The following is a 21,805-nucleotide window of genomic DNA, read 5'->3' as shown; positions in this document are numbered from 1 at the left end:
CTGAAATTCATGACTACCAGGTACCGGAAGCAGATAAGAGGAGTCCCATCCATGAGAATGAATCCCACTTTCTCTCTCTCCAATTCTTGGCCTAACTCTTCCACGTCAAGTCAAACAGTCGTCGTCGTCGTCGTCTCAACTTCTCACTTGACACACGTCCGTCCGGTGTGTTTAATAGGATGAAGAAGAAGAAGAGGAGGACGACTTCTTGAGAAAATGTTTGCCCAGACAAAACCAGCAACATTGGTCTTTTATGGAACACATTGAATTGAATGCTCAGCAATAATGGAGAACTGCGTAGCCTTTAATCATGATTTATTAGTACGAGAGGAGTATGAGCTGGATCATGTCAACTTTTGGACGACATTTAAGGCGACTGTTGGAATGAAGTGGTTTCTTCGGAACTATTGAATTATGTCCCAACTCAGAAATAAGAGGACATGACACTGTGTGATATATATCGTGTCGGCGATTATTAAGACAAATTGGTGGTGGTAGCTTAAGTAAAATTATTCTACAAAGAGAGAGTTTTCGACCTTTTTGATTATTCATTGCTTATTTTATTATAATTCAAAACAGTTCGGATGGTACATTGGTGTGTATTTTTTTTCGTACGTATATTAACCTGCTAATATAGTGAGATATTTGTTTTTACATTGTAATTTGTACATCTAGTAAAGTAATGATGACTAATGGAAAGATTCAAGAATCCCATCGAGAAGTTTTCGGTCGCGCAGTACGACTTCCATCCTCGTTTTCCGCATAGTAAAACTTATTTCTATCATACATTTCGTAATTGATGTAAAACAGATAGCTGGCGGCACAGATTATTCCGACGATACCAAGTCCCATAATTTTCTTGTTCTGAAAAAATACAAACGAATATTAATTAACAATTATTCCAATTCCATGTCGATATGAACTAATCTAAATAAATAAGACGTACCGGTTTCGCATACAGCTCAAAATTCAAGGCTCGAAATGCATTACTGGTCTTCATTGATCGAATTCCTTCCCCCGGAACCCGTTCGACGGGCTTTCCATCTGACCCTTTCTCGGCCATTTCATTCAACCCAAGTCAATTGTCAGCCTACAAATAAATACCCAAAATATAATTAACAAGCCAGAAAATGAGGTAATAATTAACTAATCGTATTGTAATTTGTATTCTTACCCAGCAAAGTTTAATTTTTAACAATTCACGAAACTTTACTAAATATTTCGCTGCGTGTGGAACTGTGGACGAAATCAGCCTGCTGCTCATCCCGGTTTTTGGGTTTTGGTTTCTCGGGGCACTCGGTTTCCCGACGCATGAAAAGCTCGCGAAAAGTCTCATGCGAAAATATCAAAAGCTTGGTCAAATTTCAATGTTGCAATAATCTTATAATTTATTGCAGCTTGAATTTGCATGGATTAAACATTAGTCATCATCATCATCATTGGTAAATAAAAGAACGACGATGCTGAGAGTTATACGTATTAAAATCGTTGCGCTAGTCTACTCGTAAGTTTCGAATCAAGTTACTACATTTAAAGTTGCGCTACTCTAATGAAATTTAGATTCGAATTAATATTTTAATTGTTAATTACTACAGTTAAAGTAGAAATATTTTGAGGTCCAGTAATTAAACAAAACTAGCAATCACAGAGCTGCTGGACTTTTACAGTAAATTTTGGTCGGGGTGGTGGTGGTCATATCCGTGTCAGACAAAATGAGTCTCGCCACGGGAACGTAGACGAAGGGAACTTCCACCCGGTCAAGGCTCATGTGGTGATTTTCCTTCTCCTCCAGCAACGTGTTGGGGGTACGGAAATGTTTCTCGATTTCAGCCAACGACTTGCCCTTGGTCTCTGGGATTTTGAAGAACACAAAAGCGACGGCTAGGATACATTCTAGAGCATATATTAGAAATACAAAGTACGGGCTGATCATTTTGAGCATGATGGGGAAAAGTTGGAGAACTGAGAACGAGGCGATTTGTGCAATTAGTGTCGCTACGGAGGACAAATATCCACGGAACCGGAGTGAAAAGACTTCCGTCATGAAGACGAATGGGACTGGGCCGAAACCTTGAGAGGGGAAAATGAATGAATTTTGCTAGTAATTTTTATAAATTTGCACTCTTTTAAAGTTGACGTACCAATCGAGAAGGCCGCAATGAAGGCACACAACGCCGTCAGTGGCAACCAAGATTCCGTGGCGTGAACAAAGGTTCCATTCGGCTCCAAGTGAAAGTAGAGAAATAATGCTAGCGTGGCGTGCGATATCGCCATCAGACTTCCGCTCACAATTAGCAGTACTCTCCTCCCGAGCCGATCGATGAGCGGTAATGAGATGAAGAAGGCCACAAAATGAACAATGCCTACTGTCAGACCCGCCGTTTCTGGCTGAAGTGACCTAGGAATCCGGCCCCCGGCGGGGGTCGCCTCATCAAGAATCATGGCCAGGTAGTAGATAACCGTCGAGACGCCGCTGAATTGTTGGAAAATCATGAGGGAGAAAGCGAGATAGTTTTCCTTCCGAAAAATCAAATCTCTCCAGTCTAGATTTCTCAGGGAGACTTTCACCTCTTCAATAGAGCTCCTCGTTTCAGCCATTTCTTCCTGAACTTTCAGCCTTCTTCCGGATCCGCGGAGACTCATCAAACTCTTGAAGGCAGATTCCCCCTGTTCGTGGAGGAGGAGCCAGAGGGGGGATTCTGGTAGCCAGAGGGACAAGAAGAGCAGAAGGATGGGGAAGATGGAGACAAAAATGGCCAGTTTTCGCCACTGGATCCAACAACCTACCCACAGACCGAGTAGGATCCCAAGGGCGTTCATCATTGGGGGAAAGAAACCCAAGAGTCCTCGCGAATTGGGTGGAGAAATCTCACTCACCTGTGCACGATGAAAGAAACAAATTAATAAAAAATTTCCATTACTGCTCTTTTACTGCTTTCTGGTAGCTCGTTTTAATAGAAAAAGGGATCGGAGAATTGAAAGAACGACAACAAATCCGTGGAAAATACTTAATAGGTTATACAGTATTCTTCTCACCACAGACTGCACATAGTGCAAAAGCGATACGATACGTGACTATTACCAAATGGACAGATGCAGCAGACATCTACTATTTTTTTGTACAAGATTAAACGTACTGAGTCTGACATTCCGCGGACGTCATGTTGAAGACTAATGCAAGTTTCCTCCTCTAGGCAGAGAAATTCATTAATCAGATCAAATCATTCAACAATGCCCCCACTCCAATTAGCAGGGGACGTGCAGCAAGTTGGTTGCTTCTGCCAAGTCAATCATTGTTAAATAGTAGACGTCTCGCAAGTTTTGTTGTTTATGTACATGGCAAACACTGACACAGAATTCCCTCGGAGGGCTGGTGTGTAAGGACGATAAAATAAAACAAATATTACCAGACCAGCAGCAGCCTCGAGCTCTTTTCACAATATGTACGGTTATTTGGGCTGGAAAATTATTTTCAGAGATGCTGAATGAATCTCACTCCGATTTCATCTCTCTCTTTCTCTGCTTAAGGGTGATGAACGAGACATATTCAGCCCAGAAAAAAGGCACACTTTTATTCTTCCATCCTAAACTATGGCGAAAATAAGTAAAAGTGAACGAGGTCAATATTACTATTATGAAAATGGAATAATTTCAGAGATTGTTCCTTCAGTCATTACAAAAAGGTCGAGGATACTATTTCGGAATTCAATTTTCATTACGCCGGGTCAGAAATAAGTAGGAGAAAGTTATTCAATTGTCTCTTTCATTAGCCAGATGAGTGCAGACTGCAGCAGGTTCCCGAATAATTAGTATCGTTTCTCAAACTTTTATTTCGCCTACGCGTTCCTCTCACTTACATGTGCCTACCACTAGTGCGAAAGTTTTGCCAATTTTCATTATGAGTTTTATGAACAACTAAAACTATGCACCTGCTACTCTTGATGATAAGGCATTGGAGAAAGTGTGAAAATACAAACAATGTGGGTGAAACTATTTATCTATTGTGCATGCCTAGTGAAAAATAATGTGTATCCATATCCCATTCCCAATAATCATGAACAACTGGCACCATTTGAATTGTGACCATGAGCGTATTATTAAATATTGTCGCATAACATGGTTCCCTCATTTCCACAGCCGTCGTTGATATTCAAGTTTAAAAATGAAAGAGTTTGATGATATCATTTAAAGTAATTGGATTACATAAACTGGAGCAGCCGCTCTCGCAATTCCGATCGTCAGTCCGGTAAAGATGCGTCCCGCGTGAAGCATTGCGACATTGGTGGCGAATCCTATAAGAATCCAGCCAATGATGGAGGGCAGGGCGCACACGACGAGGGACTTTTGTCTGCCAAAGAATTCTAAAAGCGGTGCAGACAGCGCAGTGCCCACAAATGCGGCCAGGGATGGACCCGAGGCTAAATCATAGTCACAAAAATATGCGCATGTTCATATGTTCATCAAGTTCAAAGGCTTAATTACTATTAAGTAAAAGTATCAATCATCACGATTAAGGAAAAAGATTAAAGCTCACCAAACCATAAAATGTCACTCCTCGTCAGACTGAGGTTGCTTTCTCCGTCCGACTCGATCGAGTAGATGGCCGGACTTGTGTACGACTGTACGATTCCACTACAGAAGAAAGCGAGGGACGCCACAAATGCTCCATAAACCTTGAGAAATCATTGTTAAACCGACATTAGTTTTCAACTCGGGTTTCCAATTAGACTTACACCCTCTTCTTGGAGAGCGGGTAAGCAAGCATGTATTTAGATACGTAGGTAAGCCTAACAAACAAAAAGGGTGATGGGTTTAGCAGCGGTTTAACGAGTCAGTCTTCCAGTGTCTTGCCTAATCCTACGTAATAGTGCATTATCATCATCTCATGCTCCGACTACAGCGGTTTTTATCACCGCTTTCTCCACAAGACTAGTTTTTCGTCGCTCTGGAGGAGAAAGCAATTGTAAATTTGGGAACCGCTCCTTCTGGGACAAAAAAGGAACGACTATTATACATCCACAGATCTCTACGACTTTGCAGTACCACCCTGCGCGCATGCAGAGATGGTTGTTTAATTTAGTTGGAATTTTAGATGGGCCACCAGCAGCAGAAAGCACCACTCATATCCGTTTTAGTATTCACTTCTACTAATGGCAATCTTGAAGCGGATCCGGTATGCATGGGAGAAAAGGTTCCCTCGATGAATAGGATGAGCAGAGGAGAAAGCAATGCAGCAGCATTTAGTGTGGTCGTTTTGTGTGTGTGATACTCGAGAGGAGCCAATACCACAATCCAAATCTGGTGCAGAGAATGATAATGGTGCATCTATGTGGACCCACTTCTTATTTAGCCCAAAAGTCCGCATAATAATATTCATCTGCTCCACAAAAGTTTTCAAGTTTCCAGTAATTAAAACTTCTACTAATAAAGAGTGAAATGATAATGCGGAATGAAATAAAGTCCCCGCGCTGCTGTCTCTTTTCCTATTTGCGAGCGAATGTGTGCCACCCTTATTTTTGTTGGTGGAGTGAAATGAAATGCAATTACGGAACTTTCACCGCGTTATCCCACCTGACTTTGCAAAGTGCTTGTTTATTTTTATTTATTTTTTACCACGATAGAACAGATGTGTGCATGTATGTTACCACTTTTATGGGGAAGATTCTCCCAAAAGACAAAATACCATTTTGCTAACTTTGCTACCACCCAAACTGATATTTTATGGGTTTAACAACACTTAAAAAAGTTTTTTACCACTTGGTCATAATTGAGCGTTCGTTTTATAGGACGACATAACAACAGGGTTTTTCTATTATGATGAGTGAAATTAGAAAATGGGAGAGAAAACTGGAAAAAGTTCTCCCCAGGTAAAACGATATGGTAGGAACTAAAAAATAAAAAAACGTACCTCTAACCATCGGCAGCCATACTCTAATTTGGGAATTTGATACCTGGAAACTGTTGTCGGAAGGAAAATATTTTGTTTTCCAAACTCTGACATTATTTCGACAGTTTTAATTGTTAACTTATTTCGTGTTTTTCCTCCCCATGAAAAACTTGTCGCTTTCTGTTCTTCAACTTGACAAGTTTATTTTGTCGGTCTTTTCTTGCCATACATAACACGAGATGATGGACATGTGTATGTATGTATTTAAGACGGCAGAGATATGCACTTCCTTAAATGCAGATTCATGACTACGTGCTGCGAGAGCATAGCATAGGTTTCATCTAGGATATGAGTTGAAGGGAGAAATTATTTAAATTGAAAATTTGAATGCCATGATAAGGAATTTATGATTATCATCTTAAATAATTATTCCAGACCAATCTATGCAAATCAACTACCGGTCCCAAACATCTATCCAGATCAATCCAGAACTTTTGGAAATAAATGAAATCCTAAGAAAGGATCTCACAACAGGCATTGAAAAGCTTTATCTCGGGAATTTGACATGTTGGTTAACCAAAATATCGTAGCTTCGCATATGTAATGTATCATGTTTGTGTTATGGATGAAACTTCATTTCGACTTTAATATCAAATGTCAAATATTTTATTTCAATATTTCCTCCAAATGTGATTACACAGCACGTAGCACAACTGTTTCATTTCGCAGAGCGAATGTCGCTGATTGTGGTTAAATTTCCCGTGTGCAACAGGAAATGAAATGAACTCTGGAAGCGAGCATATACACCAACTTTTCCGATATGACAGACATTCCTTCGCATGTACACTAAACGAAAACTACTTTTCCACATCCATCTATTCCAAATATTTTCTGGATCAGAGAGATAAAAGTCATTTATTAAAAAGGTAACGTACACATGCAAAAAACGGTGGTTGAGTAGAACCGAAAGGATGCATTCTTCATGGTTGACCGTGTCATTGTTGACGACAATCGTTATTGTCATGGCCCACGCCCAACAAATAAAAAAAGACCAAAGCGAAGATGAACATCATCACCCAAACCAATTGCTTGCCCTCTTGTCAAAGTCAACAGAGACAAAGGCCACCACCGCCGGAGAAAGTGGCGACTTGACTGAACCACAACTTTACACAAGAACGTTTCTGGTCGGACAAGATTTATCTCGCGAGCTGTATCAAGAGCTATGTCCACATCCAGATGGAAAGTAATACATGACGACATATAAAAATATTGGTGCAAAGAAAGAAACCGATATTTCACTCCTGGGCTAATTTCTTACAGAGCAGTGATTCATGGACTTTGTGCCCTCACCGGAGAGTGCGGACCGGCCAATGTTACGTTTCGGAGGAAATGTGACACTGAATCGAGTCGTGAATGCAAATTTGTCCAACCCGATTGCAAAAGGGCACTTTTTAGTGGTACGCAATGCCATGTTTCTTCACTCCTTCGACCTAAAACTAACCATTTTTCAACTTGATGACTATACAATCTTTACTTTCTTTCCTTTACAGACGACGCTGAGTACGAGGATATGATGATCATTCGCAAATTGTTCCAGTCAAATGATCCTTCTCAATCAGCAGCAAGTCGTCGTCAGAGTGGTAGCCATCAGCCTCAGACTGATTCAACTAATGTCCTCGCCAGGCATGGCGTTTCGACAGCAAAAAATCATGTCGCCTCAACTCAAGCGGATACAAATTACACGACTCTTAACTCAAGCAACGGGGCCACCACCAGCACCACTACGACGACTGGTCTCTCATGGAAGTCCTCATTTTCCTGTGCAAACTTGTCTGGAAACTTTTCATATTTTGTCTCATGCACCCAGTTTGTTGAATGTGTTGGGAAAGTCCCATACGTGAAAATGTGCCCCAAAGGCACCAAATTCCATCCAACCCTCTTGATTTGCGATAAGGAGAAAAGCGTTCTTGCTACCACCAACTGTTCATCATCAGGAGGAGTAAAGCTGCTGAGCAATAATTACGACCCTCTGAAAAAGTCGACATCCGACAAAGTGAAAACTACTCGAGGAGGAGGAGGACGGGTTATTAAACGAGAAACTTCATCGTCTCGAGAAGACCGGAAAATGAGCAGACGCTGTTCAACAGGATCGACCCATGACTATTATATTCAGCCGCATTCTCAGTACTGCAATAAATTTGAGATTTGCAGTAATGGAAAAATTCAAGAGCAGACTTGTGGGCTTGGGGCGCTGTTCAATCCCCTCTCCCTCGTTTGCGACTTGCCCTACAATGTGGACTGTGAAAGTCGGAGAATAGATTTTAGCACTTATGACTGCCAACCAGGAGATAAATACAAAACTTCACATCCAGACAAGTGTGAACAATTTATTGAGTGTGACATTAAGGGAACCTTGCGTATCAAGGAATGCCCTCCCTCCACAGCTTACGACTTTGAAGAGGAGGAATGCGTTCATATTTATAAAGCAAAGTGCAAAAAGCCCATCTCCCTGGAGCACGATTCTTCATTCAATGTTAATTATGGTCATTCGCATTTGAGGAGGCATAAGCGATCCACCAGTAACAGGCTAAATCTGGCATGTACTTTCAACTATATTGCTCCTCACCCTGAATTTTGCGACAAATTCGTCGAGTGTGAGGACGGACGCATTTTCATTAAGGATTGTGGGTATGAGCGAATTGCTTTCAATAGCAAACTCTACAATAAGATTTCTTGGCTTCATTATTACACACAAATGCGGATGAACAACAATTTATGTAGATTGAAAGTTAATTTGGGTGCAAATTTGTTTGCATAGACCTGGAACCGCGTATAATCCTAGACTGGGACAATGCGACTGGCCGTATAATGTTCGACAGGCTGTTTCTCAAGATTGCTCGAGATATCGACAGTATGAGTTTTATTCTTAATTATTGATCACTTCCTTGCGTACCGTTTTTCCCTAGCAATGACGTAATAAATGATATTTTAGGTGCCTCGGAAGACAGTATGTCGTGAAGACGTGCAGGGAGGATACTATTTTTGATCCGGAAGCAGGAAAATGTGTAATTGCTACAGGAAAATTTGACTATGACGCGGATTGTAGACAACAACAGTTTATTACACCTCTGCCAAGTTAAAAATCTTTTGTCTCAATTACTTATGAGTATTATATTTGAATTTGGAAAGTTATTATAATTATCATAATGCACATTTTCTTCCTCTAATTACACTGCCCTGCAAAAGTCTTCGCCAAACATTGACACAGTGATAACTCCAACAATTGGTGACACAACAATTTGAAATTTTGCAGGGTTATAGTCAATCGCATTTCTAATGAGATAGGACTCCAAATTTAGAACATTGATGACCAGGTCAAAGGTTATGATCTTTTGACCTCAAACCCCAAAAGTGATCTACCTCAAGGAATTTGTTTCCTTGGTGTTTTTATTTTTATAAAGTTGGCACAACTCATCCTGAACATTTTGATATGTTGATTACCTCTGTGCGATTTTTTTACGCCCACGAGAATTTTTGGAAAAATGTAGTTTTGACTAGTTTTTAAGTTTTCCCCCATAAGCCCAATGTTATAACTTTTCAAAACTACATTTTTCCAAAAATCCTTGTGGGCGTAAAAAAATCGCACAGAGGTAATCAACATATCAAAATGTTCAGGATGAGTTGTGCCAACTTTATAAAAATAAAAACACCAAGGAAACAAATTCCTTGAGGTAGGTCACTTTTGGGGTTTGAGGTCAAAAGAAAAATTTGGGGTCGTATCTCACCAGAAATTCGATGGAGTATAATCCTGAAAAATTTCAAATTGTTATGTCACCAATTGTTGGAGTTATCACTGTGTCAATGTTTGGCGAAGGCTTTTGCAGGGCAGTGAAGTAGTTAATTTGTTATCATCACAAACACCACCACCAATTTAAATATTCAAACCAGCCAAACATCATTAAATCTTTAAAATCTCCAACCTCAGGTGAAATTTGGCTGGATTTCTGTCTCAATAGCATGCTCCCTTAGCTCAGCTCAGTTTTCAGGTCGAGTTCAAATGTAAATTAGACACATTATAAAACGAAATGAAATCAACATTTGCAAATTAGTGTAGCCGTCTACCAAATTTTTCTGGACATGTACACTTCTTCTGGTTGCATCGCATCCAATTTCACCTTAGTCTTTCTCAGCTTCTCAAAACTACAACATTAACTCTCCTAAAAATCCCTTCAATTCACTGTACTAACTCCTCTCAAACGCGTCCATCGTAGTTCAAAATGCCTGCTAGCTTGAACGCCAACCGGGGAATGCAGGGGTTGAATCGACGTGTAATTTTCAGTAAGTAAACTAATTAATGTGTATATTATGTTGTATTTTCGAAATATTTTAACCGAATATTTAAACTCTATTTAATCATAAACTTTGTTGTGAATTTCAGTGAGGAAACTCGAGGTCGGGGAAGGTCTCACCTCTGAATACAAATTTGAGCCAGCGAAGGTGAAGACGTAGTCCAGCGCACAGTCGCACTGAAACGGGTAAGGATTCCTTTTAGCATCTTATTTTTTGTCAGGCCATGACTTTGGCATTATTTTCACATGAAAGATGATTATGATAGCGTCATTTAGGTTAATTGCTCCCTTATTCATGCACATAGATCGTCTTGGGTCCCGATGCAGACCTTACTGAACATTGCGTCCTCGAGCTGGAGACCAAGATTGATAGTGGAAAGGTGGAGAAATTCCCCTTGGCGTATCTGGGCCAGAACACGCTGCAGCTTTCTTTGGAGATGTTCATTTGCGAGAACGCTACAATTCGTCTCATTCGAGGGAAGGGTCCCGTCTTACTTTTAGGAGAATATGCAGAAGGTACAGTTAATGTAATCATGGAAATTGAGCCTGGTGGTGGTGGGATGCAGCGTATAACAATTACCAAATAACAAATAACTACGTATAAAGTGGGGGGATATTGATGCAAATTTCTGTAATGTTTGTAGAATGCAGAGACGATGAGAACGACGAGGTGAATGAAAGTGGTCATGAAGTTAAGGAGGAGGAGGAGGGGGAAAACGATGAAGAGATCGACAATGACGACCAGGTAAGCTAACTAATGGCTCCCTCATTTTCCAAATGAGTAGAAAATGGCCCATCATTCACAATATGTACGGTTATTTGGGCTGGAAAATTATTTTCAGAGATGCTGAATGAATCTCACTCCGATTTCATCTCTCTCTTTCTCTGCTTAAGTGTGATGAACGAGACATATTCAGCCCAGAAAAAAAGGCACACTTTTACTCTTCTATCCTAAACCTAAAATATGGCGAAAATAACTAAAAGTGAACGAGGTCAATATTGCTATTATGAAAATGGAATAATTTCTTATTTGGGTGGCTATTAATGGGCCCTGAGAATATCTTAAATCATCCAGTAAAATTGTCTTAATTTTCCCTATCTTAATTAACATCGAGTTTAGGAAAAGGTAGCTTTAGGATATCTTAATGAGCCTTTTTTGTCCGTAGCCTCTTACAATGGAGGTTTTCCAGAATATGCTCCCTAGTTCGACCAACTTAGTGTTAATCGATCACAAATTTAATTAATATGAAATTTGCAAAAGACACGACCTCCATTTGGGCACGTTTGGCAGAGATATTTCTATCCGAAGAGGAGAAAACTCGGTGCAAAGTTGACAAATTTTACATTTTCCGAATTTACTGCGCCTTTTTTCTTCTTCAGATGCTTATATGTATCCCTGTCAAACCTGAGCATTTGCAAATCGTGTAAATTTCTAAGTGCAAATTTCACATTAACTAAATTTGAGATCGATTGAAACTAATTTGGTCGAAGTCGGACAACATATGCTGGGAGAACTCCATTGTTAGTAGTATTTTTTTCATTATTTTTTTGCCTATGCGTTGTTGATAATGACTTGGTACTGTTCGACTCGGGGGGTAAAGTCGGAGGGAATGAATTTGACGAAGATGGAGGGGGACGATATGATGGTGGAAGTGGTGCTGGAGGGTCGTGAATATTATGATTAGTATTACGATGCGGTGCTAGCGCACTACTTGCTGACGTTACAGAATGATATCCTCGATCCGCCGCCACAGCAGCAGCAGCAGCAGGGCCCGTTAAAAATGTTTGTTGTATTTGTGCTTGTGGTGGTTGAGACGTTCCAGGATATTCCATCAAACGCCGAATTGGCTCAAAATTTCCCAAACTGTTTCGAATTTGGAGGCTTGTTGTGTCTTCAATAGATGGTTTAACCTGTTAACATCATTACAAAAAAGGTCATAACTTGTTCATTATCATATGTTCATGACGTAAGGTAGGTTAATTTGATTATCACTTTAACGGGTGCATTGAACAAATCATGAGTTCCGGCATGAATTTCTTTATCATCTGGAAGCATTTGTGCTCTCTCCTTTCGCTGTTGCTCCCTTTGCCTGTCCCTATCTGGATCTTGATATATAGGACAAGAGATTGACCATTGTTATCATCTTTATTTACATATAGACCACTTTCTTTTATCATACAAAAACAATACCTTTGGCGGATTGCTTGTTAGGAATGCCATCATGACGAGAAGAGCCTCTCAGCATAGTTGATCGCTGCTGTGAGTATGTCGATAACGAGAAAACGCGACAGAGGCATTGAGCCAATACAAGCCTGCTGCTTTGGCAGTCCAGCAACTCACTTTTTCCACAAGACAACAATACAAACTTATTTTTCAATTTGCACAAAAAATGTTAGAGAACAAAAATAGTAGAACAGGTGAGAGATGTATCAATCGTGTTTTGCTATGTTGTTGTCGTATTTGTCGTAGTTGAATGAAACCAACCAACCACTGTTGACCTTTTCTTCACTTTGTTTTTTATTTCTTGCAATCACTCTGGTGATCAGTCTTCTAAAACGAACGATTATTAAAAATCAACAATAACTTTTTTTATATGGCATTGTTACTTACTGGTAATGTACAATATGATGTGATGTAATGTATCAAATCATTAAAGGCGACCGAGTCATGTGCGGGTGTGGATGGGTGGGCATGTATTGCAGTTTGCATGAAAGAATGGAACATAAAATAATTGAAAGGGTTAGCACACAAATAATAATAGTAATAGGAGTCCCCCTGTCAATAATTACTGATTAAAATTATAAATATACACATACGTTGCGTATTATATGATATGTATCTATACATACATACATAGGTACAATATTAAGCGTATACGTTTATTATATCTATTTTATAGGTTTTAGTTTGAGTAAGCAAGGAATGTTGTAAAATATCAATTTTGAACTTTAAAAAAATATAAATATGCTACACTCTTAAAAACCCGGTGTTGATCGTCACCAAACGGTGTACATATGTGACTTAACCAAGAGGTGATGATGTTTTTAACCGCACGGTGAAAAATATTGCCCGAATGGTGACAAAATGTCTAAACCTTCATACAACTGTCAATAAATATCAGCTAATACAAGCCGGTTCCAATTCATGACAGAAATGCTATAATAGAGGACTCTATATAAAGCATGTGACCGATTTTGGGGTAATTTTGGTAAAAATTAGCATGTGAAGGATAGGATGCCTTGACACTTGGGTCGACATAAATGCCGCATTGTCGAATTAATCCACTTAATTTTATCTCTCATTACTAATAGAATCGCCATCGTCGAGGTATGTGAAAAAGAAGTAGTCCACTTTCAGCACTCGTGTTAGTTTCTTTACCATGAACTCGTATTCTTCGCTTCTGTACTGTACATCATTATCCCGCTAAATCAAATCCTTCTTGCTTGATATGTTATTGGAATCACTAATAGTGAAAGTTGAACGCAAAATTAATTTCGATTCGTCTCTAAATATGCAAATTTTAACAAATTGCGAACCAACTTTGAGTGTGGATTCGGTACTGAATTTGTTCGTATTTTCATTCTCAGACTGATACTTTGAACTTCAAATTGAAATGTCTGGATAATTAAAATGTTTTTTTAAACCAGGGCAATTCATTTTCATCAGTAACGGCGGAGAAGATGAAAATGGTTACGGTATCCGAAATTGTGGGTATTTTGAATACTGATAGCGCCATTTCTCGAGAAATTCAAAATTTTTATCGACGATTTCCGCTACTTGTTTGGAACGACGTGTGGCCCTTCTGGAAAATGGTTGCCGTGGGTGTGTTGCACCCAAAAGAAGTCATAAGACAGGTATGATCGACTCATAAATTTAAAAAATCCAATCGTTAATAATCAAAATTCTATACTTCTATGTGCACCATGTTTTTAACAAATAATTATGTCAAAACCAGATCCTGTCTACTTGGGTAGACCGCCACGGGAACGGCGCTAACGCAGCGTCGCTGATAGCAATCTTGGAGGAAACGGACGGTGAAGGAGTTCGTTTTAGCCACGCAGCAGGTATTTGTGTTTTTATTGACTATTGTGTTTCCTTAATTTTTATTTGAAGGTCAGGTCAAATTAATTATTTGCAATAAAAAATAAAAATATATACTTAGTTAAGCAGAAACTTTATTTTTAGCTCGAGTCAGAACTTATTTGCCCGTTTTGTCTGTCACGATAACTTTCATTAAGCCTATCGAGCTGAAATTTGGTATAGGGATCACTAACTACTTATATGCAAGTGTGTGAATTCGAATTTTAATAAACGAATTTAAAAAATAAAACTAAGGCGAGAGGCGCTATTAGAAACAAGAAACAAGCCCTCCCACCAACACCCCCGTCTCGCCGTGGCCCCATTAATATTTTTATATCTGGGGGTGTAACTACAATTTTATTTTTTGAAATTCTTTCCTGCATTATACACAATTTAAAAAACCAATAATGTGATGTATGCCTACATGGGTACATGTCATTTTCATGAAAGTGTCATAAAATTGTTACACAAATGTCCGAAATCAAAATACGAAAGCTTTATTTATTTAACTCATTTACCAGAGCAGCTAGCTCAATTCTAAAATTTCTGAATGCAAATTTGGAATGTATTTAATCACATGATTGCCTGCATTAAAAGTTGGTTTTAAGAAGTAAATATTTCATTTTTTGTATGAAGATTGAGGAATAGAGTCCGGGTATGTATATGTTCCAAACTTTTGCAACAACAATACCGATTGACTTGAAATTTTAGGGTCTTGGTTCTGATATATAGATTTTCTTTAATCAAAAATCTTAAATTAAAAAAATGTTTTTATACATATTTGCCAATTTTATTAAACATTTTACACAAATGTTTCGGGGTTTATAAGAATCTATTTATCCTGACTCCTGCTTCCTGTTGATTAATGCTAGACTGCATGTTTAAATTCAAATTAATGTAAGAACTACAGGTAATAGGTTTTAAAAGTGCAGTGCAATATAATATTGTACTATATATCAATTTTAAATGCAGTTTACATTAGTAGTTAAAGGTTTGAATCACAAATTGTGGTTACACCCCCCAGATATAAAAATATTAATGGGGCCACGGCGAGACGGGGGTGTTGGTGGGAGGGCTTGTTTCTTGTTTCTAATAGCGCCTCTCGCCTTAGTTTTATTTTTTTAAATTCGTTTATTTTGTCGTTTTTAAGTGAACAATTTTTTAACTCCGTCATTAAAAACCCACATTGCAGACTTGATATGCCCGAGTCAAGAAAAGGTTGCTATCACCCAATCCGAAGTATTGCACCAAATTTTTTCATAATTGCATATCAATATTTTTTAAATAAAAACTAATGGTTCTAATTTAAATTCACATTCTTACATTAGTAGCAATCGGCAGCAATTGTTAACAAATTGCGGTTCGATACGACGATTAAAATAAATCCTTTCGGGTCCCTCCAAATGAATATGTTTCCGATTTTACTTAATTCATATTGTTCCATTACGAGCCATTACAAATTTACAGACAGACGGACGTGACGATTATATAAGCCCTGACCCGGGCATTGACCCGGGCCATCATTTACACATACATATAAAGAATTTCCTTACTATAGTTGCTATGGATGTAACTGAATTTTAAAAATTTCAAACCGCCATAACTTCCTCATTTTGCATCCGATTTTCATGACCATAAAGAATGATCTTAATAATTTTTTAAGCCCTTTCGATTTCCCTTTGCCGATTTTTCACTTTCAGCGGAATATTTTGAGATACAGAAAAAAAAGTCACTAAAACGAGAAATACACCATGAAGGTATGAACCGATTAAGCCCAGAGATCTATAAACAATACTACACAGAATTTACTACCCATTGGTCGAAACCGCATTTTTCTACGACTTATGGTTCTCTCACAATCTTGTCTGACTGTTTTGAGGTGGGCACTTAACTGCATACTATGGCTTCGCCGTAACCATGCACGTATGTTTTTGGGTGCATGGTTACGTTTGGGTCTCGCCTTAGAAAAAATCAGCCCCACAGAGTGGAAACCCTTGCCCGTTTTTAAAACACGTCGACTCGGGCTATATAACTCCACTGGAAATTTTTCAATGGGTTGATGACTCAGGGGCTCGATGGGTTATTTTATTGGTCTATTCATTTTACCTTCATAATAATAATAAGTTATTTAATCAGTTGGTTTAATTGCGATTTTTGCTACGAATTTCTTAGAAATGGGGTTACGATTATAACCAAAAAATAAACCGTTACAACGCATGTAACCAAGGGGTGAAAGAAGTGCGTCATACGTCAAAGTGAATATCATATTATGTTCAAAAATTCGTTAAAATTGACACTTCTGACGTGTTTTCGACGTTTGTGTCCCAGATGTGTCAAATTTAGCAATTGATAACCCTTATGTGACCTTTGAGGTTAAAATGGAGGTCACCATTGAATTCGGGGTTAAATTTCCTGTCAAATTGACATAGATATGCCCTATGACCTTTAGGTGACCTCTGAGGTCAAAATGGAGGTCACCATTGAATTCGACGTTGAAAAATAGCTAAAAATGATGTGTCACATGCCAAAACTTAAATGTGACACTTTTTCGTCACTGTAACGACGTAATCGTCACAGGTGACGTCCAAGCGCAAAATGACATGAATTTTCGAATTCCTCATTGAAAAATAGTTAAAAATGATGTGTCACATGCCAAAACTGACACGTGACACTTTTTCGTCACTTTTCGTCACTGTGACGACGTCATCGTCACAGGTGACGATGTCACAGTGTCCATCTTCGAACTCGTCCTGTCTCTTGACGTTAAGTGTTTATGTTCAAAATTTCAAGTCTTTATCTCTTTCCGTTCAACAGTTATCGGAGCTACGGACAGACGGACATAACGATCTTATAAAGGGCTCTCACCCCTTAATAAACGTAGGTGACTTTACCATGAATTTGTCACCAACTGGTTATAAATGTATTACCTGTGCTGCAGAGCTGGGATAATCCTGATTAAGGATTATGGATTTTAATCCCGGATTATGGATTATTAATCCATAATCCCTAATCCGACAATGAGAGTTTTTTGTAGATTAATCCCAATCCATAATCCAGATTTTTCTGGAATTTGAATTAATCCGGGAATAATCCCATTAGATGTCATTAATCCGTAATCGTGATTACGGATTACTAATCCTGATTAATCCCAATCATGACTACTAATCATGATTATTAATCCCGATTAATCCCAATCATGATTACTAATCATGATTAGGTATTCATGATTAATTCTCAATCTGGATTACTCAGTTCAATTACCGTAGTTCTATTTCATCCCACTCTGTAGCTTGAAGTCTCAAGTTCTCACAACTTTGTCCTGTCGGCTACCATTTGAAGAGTTAACATGTTTTTGCTGCCTTGTGCTACATATATCAATTGAAACTGGCGTTTTAAATATTTTATGTGAAACCACATAGTTTAAATTTTTTGGGCTAGATATATCTGTAGGTAGTGTAAAAATCATTAATCACCAAAATAATCCGGATTATTAATCCATAATCCATAATCCTGAAATTTCCAGAATTCATGGATTAATCCGGATTAATCCTGACATGAATTAATCTGACGAAAATAATTTAATCACAATCCACATTATTTTGTGGTTAATCCATAATCCTTAATCCACCCTCAAAAACGAATAATCACCCAGCTCTGCTGTGCTGACAATTTAATACCAAGTCGGTGAAACTTTATAATTAGTCGGTGACAATTGTAACCAATCGATGACAAATTTATAACCACGGCGGTAGAGTCACATACGTTTACGTTTTGGTGATAATCGTAACCCCATTTCTAAGAATGTACGTAAATTTTGCTTTTCAGATGCATTGAAAAAAATTCTCAGCACGGATTGCATTATTTTAGCGAAATAACGTATCGCAATTAAAGGTGGGCAGCTTACTCCTACATAAAATCCCTCCACCTGAATAATCTAAAGTTGTGCAAATAAAGAATTTTTTCGTTTGTTTAAATACAGGAAGACGCTGCACCTGAACCGACAGACGAAGAGAATAAAGCTTAAAAAGAGGGTATCATTTATCATGGTTCAATTTTTGTCATGTTTTCATTCTGAGAGTAATAGTCACATTTATTGATTTCGTATCTTTTCTGCATGTTTTTCATTTGAGATATGTGATAATGTTTAAAAATTTAATGTCTTGACCTTTAATAATTTCTAATTTTTTCACTACTTACTGTAATGATGGGCTAACATTTTATGATTTAATAAATACGATAATCTGCTTATTTAAGATTTGTTTGTTGGTCAACTAATTTTTTGTCATGTTGATTAGAGTTGTACATCTCTCATGATAGAGTATTATTGTCATTCATCTACACAATCTCATATGTGGCATACGTTATAATGCATGTAATCCTATCTCAAAACCAGGGAAAACAACTTTTACTAAAAAATTCAATAATATTGCACTTGGAAACGGGCAGGCACAACAGAAACCGTCATTTACCACCTAGATTCACCACTACTCGTACAAATAAATGCATGCACCACAGTCCCATTATACCAGTCGAATTATTCTTTTGCACAGATCATCATGACGTCGTTTTTAAAAATATTTCCACGATCCAAACCAAATGGAAAGGAGCTTAAAGGTCCGTTTGTCCCTCTGGACACGGTAAATTTAGAATATTCCATTTCCGCCGTGTCTGCCAACCTGTCGCTGTACTGCAAAAGTTGTAAAGCTTTGCAGCAGCAATCTCCCCGTGATGATAGCAAGGTTGATGGACACGCTTTTTCCGGACTCCTTGGAATAATATCGAAAGGGATTTTCATGATTTATCAAGTCGATCTCAACTCTTCTGACCAGTTTTCCAGCAATATTCTACAAACCGTGCAAATTCCGCATGTCAATAGCCCACTTGTGAAGCCAACCATCACTCTTGTAAGGAGGACGTAGTACATGATACGGATTATTATTATATGCGTGTCCAATTTTTTATCCATTTTTCCGTCATGTTTCCACAATTTGTACATACATTTATTTCATTCTCCGCATGTAGGCCAAGTGGATTCGACTAAAGAAGCAAAAGCACGAATTGACAGTCCTGATATTAGTGAGCAACATGGGCATCAGTATTTATTCCGAAGACGGAAGCCGACCCCTTTGTAGTCACGAGTACTCTGAAGAGTCCGTCCCAGACCTGGTGTGTCGAAACGTGAGTGCTACATCCTCGCAAATACTGACAGGTAGGCATTTCGACAGTCAAAGAATTTACGGCTATTTCAGTCGAGCTGAAACCTAGATTAGACGAATCCGTCTCTCTTTAGTATGGACCAAGGAGATGAATGAGACGTGAATTTAAAAGCATCGTCATGTTACCTTGGTCAAATGAATGAATGAATGAATTGGGCTGTTTTTGTGTTGCTGTTGGTCTCTGGTCAGTTTGTGATGGGGGACATCAATCCAAGTTTATTTATTGTGTTGGTTCGTCTTCGAAAAGTAATTTATTCTGGGCACACCAACCTTTCTACTCTGTCAAACGGACAGATTTCTCCTCTATTCCTTCGGTATCAGATGGACATTAAAGTGACGGGAAATATTTCAGCCGAATGGAGCATACAGCTTTCCCATTCATTCATTTCGTTGCTTTTTACTTGCTAAATATTTACATCTTCTTCCGAGTTTGTTTGATTTTGGGCAATTTTACTTTTTAATTCCAACCACATCACGAGAAATGTGCAAAAAGGAAATTAATGTATGACCAAAATATTTCTTTATGACAGGAAATGGTCGTGGAGAAGTTCACGTGTTTGAATTTTGCAATGGAAAAGTGAGCTTTCGAAGAACGGATAAAGTGCAAGGCGAAAGCATTACACAAATGTGCAGCCGCCGAAACATTCTCGCGACCGGAAGTCCATCTGGGACCGTTCGTGTTTGGAGAATTAAGCACAACAAGGCCGTAAAAGTGTGTTGTTTCAAAACTCCGTGCGTACCTGATCTTTCTTTAAATGGACACACATACAAAAGTAAACTCGGATTAATTTCAGGAAATTTTCGTAGGTATGAGGAATGCGTCACTGGAATGGGAGTCTGGGAGGGGTGCATCCTTGTGACCTATGGCTCCGGACTGTTTCGAATATTTCATCTCCAGACGAGAAAATTATTGGTGAAAGTGGCCGCGCATTCCCGCTGGATCGGGAGCATGGACCTCTTAGCTCATCACGGAGAAAGTCTCCTCCTCACCGTGGCGGAGGATGACGCCGTTCTCATCTGGAAACTGACCATGGAGGACGCGGGGGTTCCTCGGAGGCTGAGCTTGAACAGATTTACAAACATAAAAAATAAAATAAAGAGCATTCAGAGAAACAAACCACCAAAGCGGAAGCAGCCCAAGGTAGCAAATGTTTACTATATGACGTAAATTGTTCCGCCACATATATTTTGTGGGTTTGTTGCACTTATATTCGGAATGGAAGCTCCCATACTGTGTGCTTTATGCTTACATAGTACTCGTAGCAGTAGTAGTAGTGAAAGTTGAATTTGTGCCCTTGTCTAGTCTTTGCTCTCCCATTCTCGCTATTTATCTGTCTTGGTTCCTGTTGTGATACCTGATTTTTTATTGTTGTGTACCACTCTTGGCACTGGCTTTCTCCATTACGAAGGAACCCACCTCAAAATATATGCTTTAATACATCATTCACCCCACCAAACTCCCCGTTTCATTCCCGTTTTATGGCTGTTCCATCAATTTCTGCTTCTTCTCTTCTGATGAGAAACATTACTGGAGAGACCACAGTTCCGCACTATTGCCTATAATGGTTTGGGTTTGATCTCATTTCAGATCACGGTAAGTTTGGAGTCATCCATTCTCGTGGATAACATGCTTCTCGTTGGAGGCAAGTTTATTACCTGTGCAGGAAATGTCGTTGCTCTTGCTAATTATGGGGCCAAGGAAATCTACATCTATTCGAGAATGAGCCCAGGAAACCCGAACGACTGAACCAATGCACATCTACCTGTGTAGATACATATGTGCAGATATGCTCAAGAATAATGGACACTGGAAAATCCAAGAAGACGATCAACCAAAATGGAGCTGAGAATTTATTTCTCCAAAATTCCATGAGAAATTCTAGTATGTATGAAGCCCATGCAAATTCCCACTTGAATAGAATAGGAGTAGTGAATAGGAAGGAGCAGTATTATTGCAATAAATCTCTAAGAAAATATCAAAATCGGCCTGTACCACCACTCTGTTCATATCAAATGTCGATTTCCTCCAACAAGGAGTCATGAATTAATGAGCCGATTTGAATAACATATTTTATCTCTGCTTAAGAATCTTATCATGTAAAGAAGGAAATCATTTATGCATATCTCATATTTTCGGCTCATGTATCCTGCCTCAATATCATGCTCTCCTTAGCCCAGTCAGCTCAGTTTTCAGGTCGAGTTCAAATGTAAATTGGACACATTATAAAACGAAATGAAATCAACGTTTGCAAATTAGTGTAGTCGTCTACCA

General features: G+C 38.7%; 4 protein-coding genes and 1 long non-coding RNA gene across 9 annotated transcripts in view; 3 read left to right on the top strand and 2 right to left on the bottom strand.

Moving 5' to 3' along the window:
* The window catches only part of LOC118436106, a 53,352-nt gene extending 52,643 nt beyond the window's left edge, over positions 1 to 709 (top strand). Inside the window, exon 3 of the long non-coding RNA XR_004835205.1 lies at positions 21 to 709. This is a non-coding gene — a long non-coding RNA (uncharacterized LOC118436106). The remainder of the gene's footprint in view (positions 1 to 20) is intronic.
* Positions 538 to 1,319, bottom strand: LOC110851207 (small integral membrane protein 8). The gene is made up of 3 exons (XM_022098893.2): positions 1,175 to 1,319; positions 947 to 1,090; positions 538 to 864 (listed from the first exon to the last, which is right to left on the bottom strand). Exons 2-3 carry the CDS (start codon positions 1,061 to 1,063, stop codon positions 703 to 705), a joined length of 279 nt encoding a protein of 92 aa, XP_021954585.1. The 5' UTR covers positions 1,064 to 1,090; positions 1,175 to 1,319; the 3' UTR covers positions 538 to 702.
* Positions 1,320 to 1,362: 43 nt separating this feature from the next.
* On the bottom strand, positions 1,363 to 6,131 carry LOC110851205 (facilitated trehalose transporter Tret1). Its single transcript, XM_022098891.2, has 5 exons — positions 5,909 to 6,131; positions 4,535 to 4,673; positions 4,204 to 4,418; positions 2,142 to 2,877; positions 1,363 to 2,070 (listed from the first exon to the last, which is right to left on the bottom strand). Exons 1-5 carry the CDS (start codon positions 5,999 to 6,001, stop codon positions 1,643 to 1,645), a joined length of 1,611 nt encoding a protein of 536 aa, XP_021954583.1. The 5' UTR covers positions 6,002 to 6,131; the 3' UTR covers positions 1,363 to 1,642.
* Positions 6,132 to 6,243: 112 nt separating this feature from the next.
* Positions 6,244 to 7,403, top strand: LOC110850853. Its single transcript, XM_022098441.2, has 2 exons — positions 6,244 to 7,130; positions 7,208 to 7,403. The coding sequence occupies exons 1-2, from the start codon at positions 6,859 to 6,861 to the stop codon at positions 7,401 to 7,403; spliced, it is 468 nt and encodes a 155-aa protein (XP_021954133.1). The 5' UTR covers positions 6,244 to 6,858.
* Positions 7,404 to 7,442: 39 nt separating this feature from the next.
* Positions 7,443 to 21,515, top strand: LOC110850680. Of its 5 annotated transcripts, XM_035853280.1 has the most exons (13): positions 7,443 to 8,575; positions 8,706 to 8,798; positions 8,880 to 9,154; positions 9,762 to 10,225; positions 10,326 to 10,422; positions 10,542 to 10,752; positions 10,881 to 10,981; positions 18,143 to 18,208; positions 18,297 to 19,221; positions 19,340 to 19,526; positions 20,064 to 20,265; positions 20,341 to 20,674; positions 21,122 to 21,515. In XM_035853280.1, exons 9-13 carry the CDS (start codon positions 18,874 to 18,876, stop codon positions 21,278 to 21,280), a joined length of 1,230 nt encoding a protein of 409 aa, XP_035709173.1. In that variant the 5' UTR covers positions 7,443 to 8,575; positions 8,706 to 8,798; positions 8,880 to 9,154; positions 9,762 to 10,225; positions 10,326 to 10,422; positions 10,542 to 10,752; positions 10,881 to 10,981; positions 18,143 to 18,208; positions 18,297 to 18,873; the 3' UTR covers positions 21,281 to 21,515. The 5 variants fall into 5 exon arrangements, with proteins under 5 accessions (XP_035709173.1, XP_021953863.1, XP_035709174.1 ...); XM_035853281.1 differs by lacking the exons at positions 7,443 to 8,575; positions 8,706 to 8,798; positions 8,880 to 9,154 and having other exon boundaries at positions 9,716 to 10,225; XM_035853282.1 differs by lacking the exons at positions 7,443 to 8,575; positions 8,706 to 8,798; positions 8,880 to 9,154; ... (2 more) ...; positions 10,542 to 10,752; positions 10,881 to 10,981 and adding exons at positions 14,064 to 14,091; positions 14,193 to 14,301; positions 17,132 to 17,194.
* Positions 21,516 to 21,805: the final 290 nt, after the last annotated feature.

This window comes from Folsomia candida, unplaced genomic scaffold, assembly GCF_002217175.1.
Source record: "Folsomia candida strain VU population unplaced genomic scaffold, ASM221717v1 Fcan01_Sc006, whole genome shotgun sequence".
Classification (NCBI taxonomy): Eukaryota; Metazoa; Arthropoda; class Collembola; order Entomobryomorpha; family Isotomidae; genus Folsomia; species Folsomia candida.
This window is presented reverse-complemented; position numbering and strand designations above follow the sequence as displayed.

What these genes read in the sequence shown, in the direction of transcription:
- LOC110851207 (XM_022098893.2), bottom strand. Translation starts at nt 1,063, where the DNA reads ATGGCCGAGAAAGGGTCAGATGGAAAGCCCGTCGAACGGGTTCCGGGG. An exon ending in TTGAGCTGTATGCGAAACCG is followed by an intron (nt 865 to 946) that starts GTACGTCTTATT and finishes GTATTTTTTCAG; the next exon opens with AACAAGAAAATTATGGGACT.
- LOC110851205 (XM_022098891.2), bottom strand. Translation starts at nt 6,001, where the DNA reads ATGTCAGAGTTTGGAAAACAAAATATTTTCCTTCCGACAACAGTTTCC. An exon ending in GAGCGGCTGCTCCAGTTTAT is followed by an intron (nt 2,878 to 4,203) that starts GTAATCCAATTA and finishes CATCGTGCACAG; the next exon opens with GTGAGTGAGATTTCTCCACC. An exon ending in CATTGCGGCCTTCTCGATTG is followed by an intron (nt 2,071 to 2,141) that starts GTACGTCAACTT and finishes TCCCCTCTCAAG; the next exon opens with GTTTCGGCCCAGTCCCATTC.
- LOC110850853 (XM_022098441.2), top strand. Translation starts at nt 6,859, where the DNA reads ATGCATTCTTCATGGTTGACCGTGTCATTGTTGACGACAATCGTTATT. An exon ending in TGTCCACATCCAGATGGAAA is followed by an intron (nt 7,131 to 7,207) that starts GTAATACATGAC and finishes AATTTCTTACAG; the next exon opens with AGCAGTGATTCATGGACTTT.
- LOC110850680 (XM_022098171.2), top strand. Translation starts at nt 7,458, where the DNA reads ATGATGATCATTCGCAAATTGTTCCAGTCAAATGATCCTTCTCAATCA. An exon ending in ATTTTCATTAAGGATTGTGG is followed by an intron (nt 8,576 to 8,705) that starts GTATGAGCGAAT and finishes TTGTTTGCATAG; the next exon opens with ACCTGGAACCGCGTATAATC. An exon ending in GATTGCTCGAGATATCGACA is followed by an intron (nt 8,799 to 8,879) that starts GTATGAGTTTTA and finishes ATGATATTTTAG; the next exon opens with GTGCCTCGGAAGACAGTATG.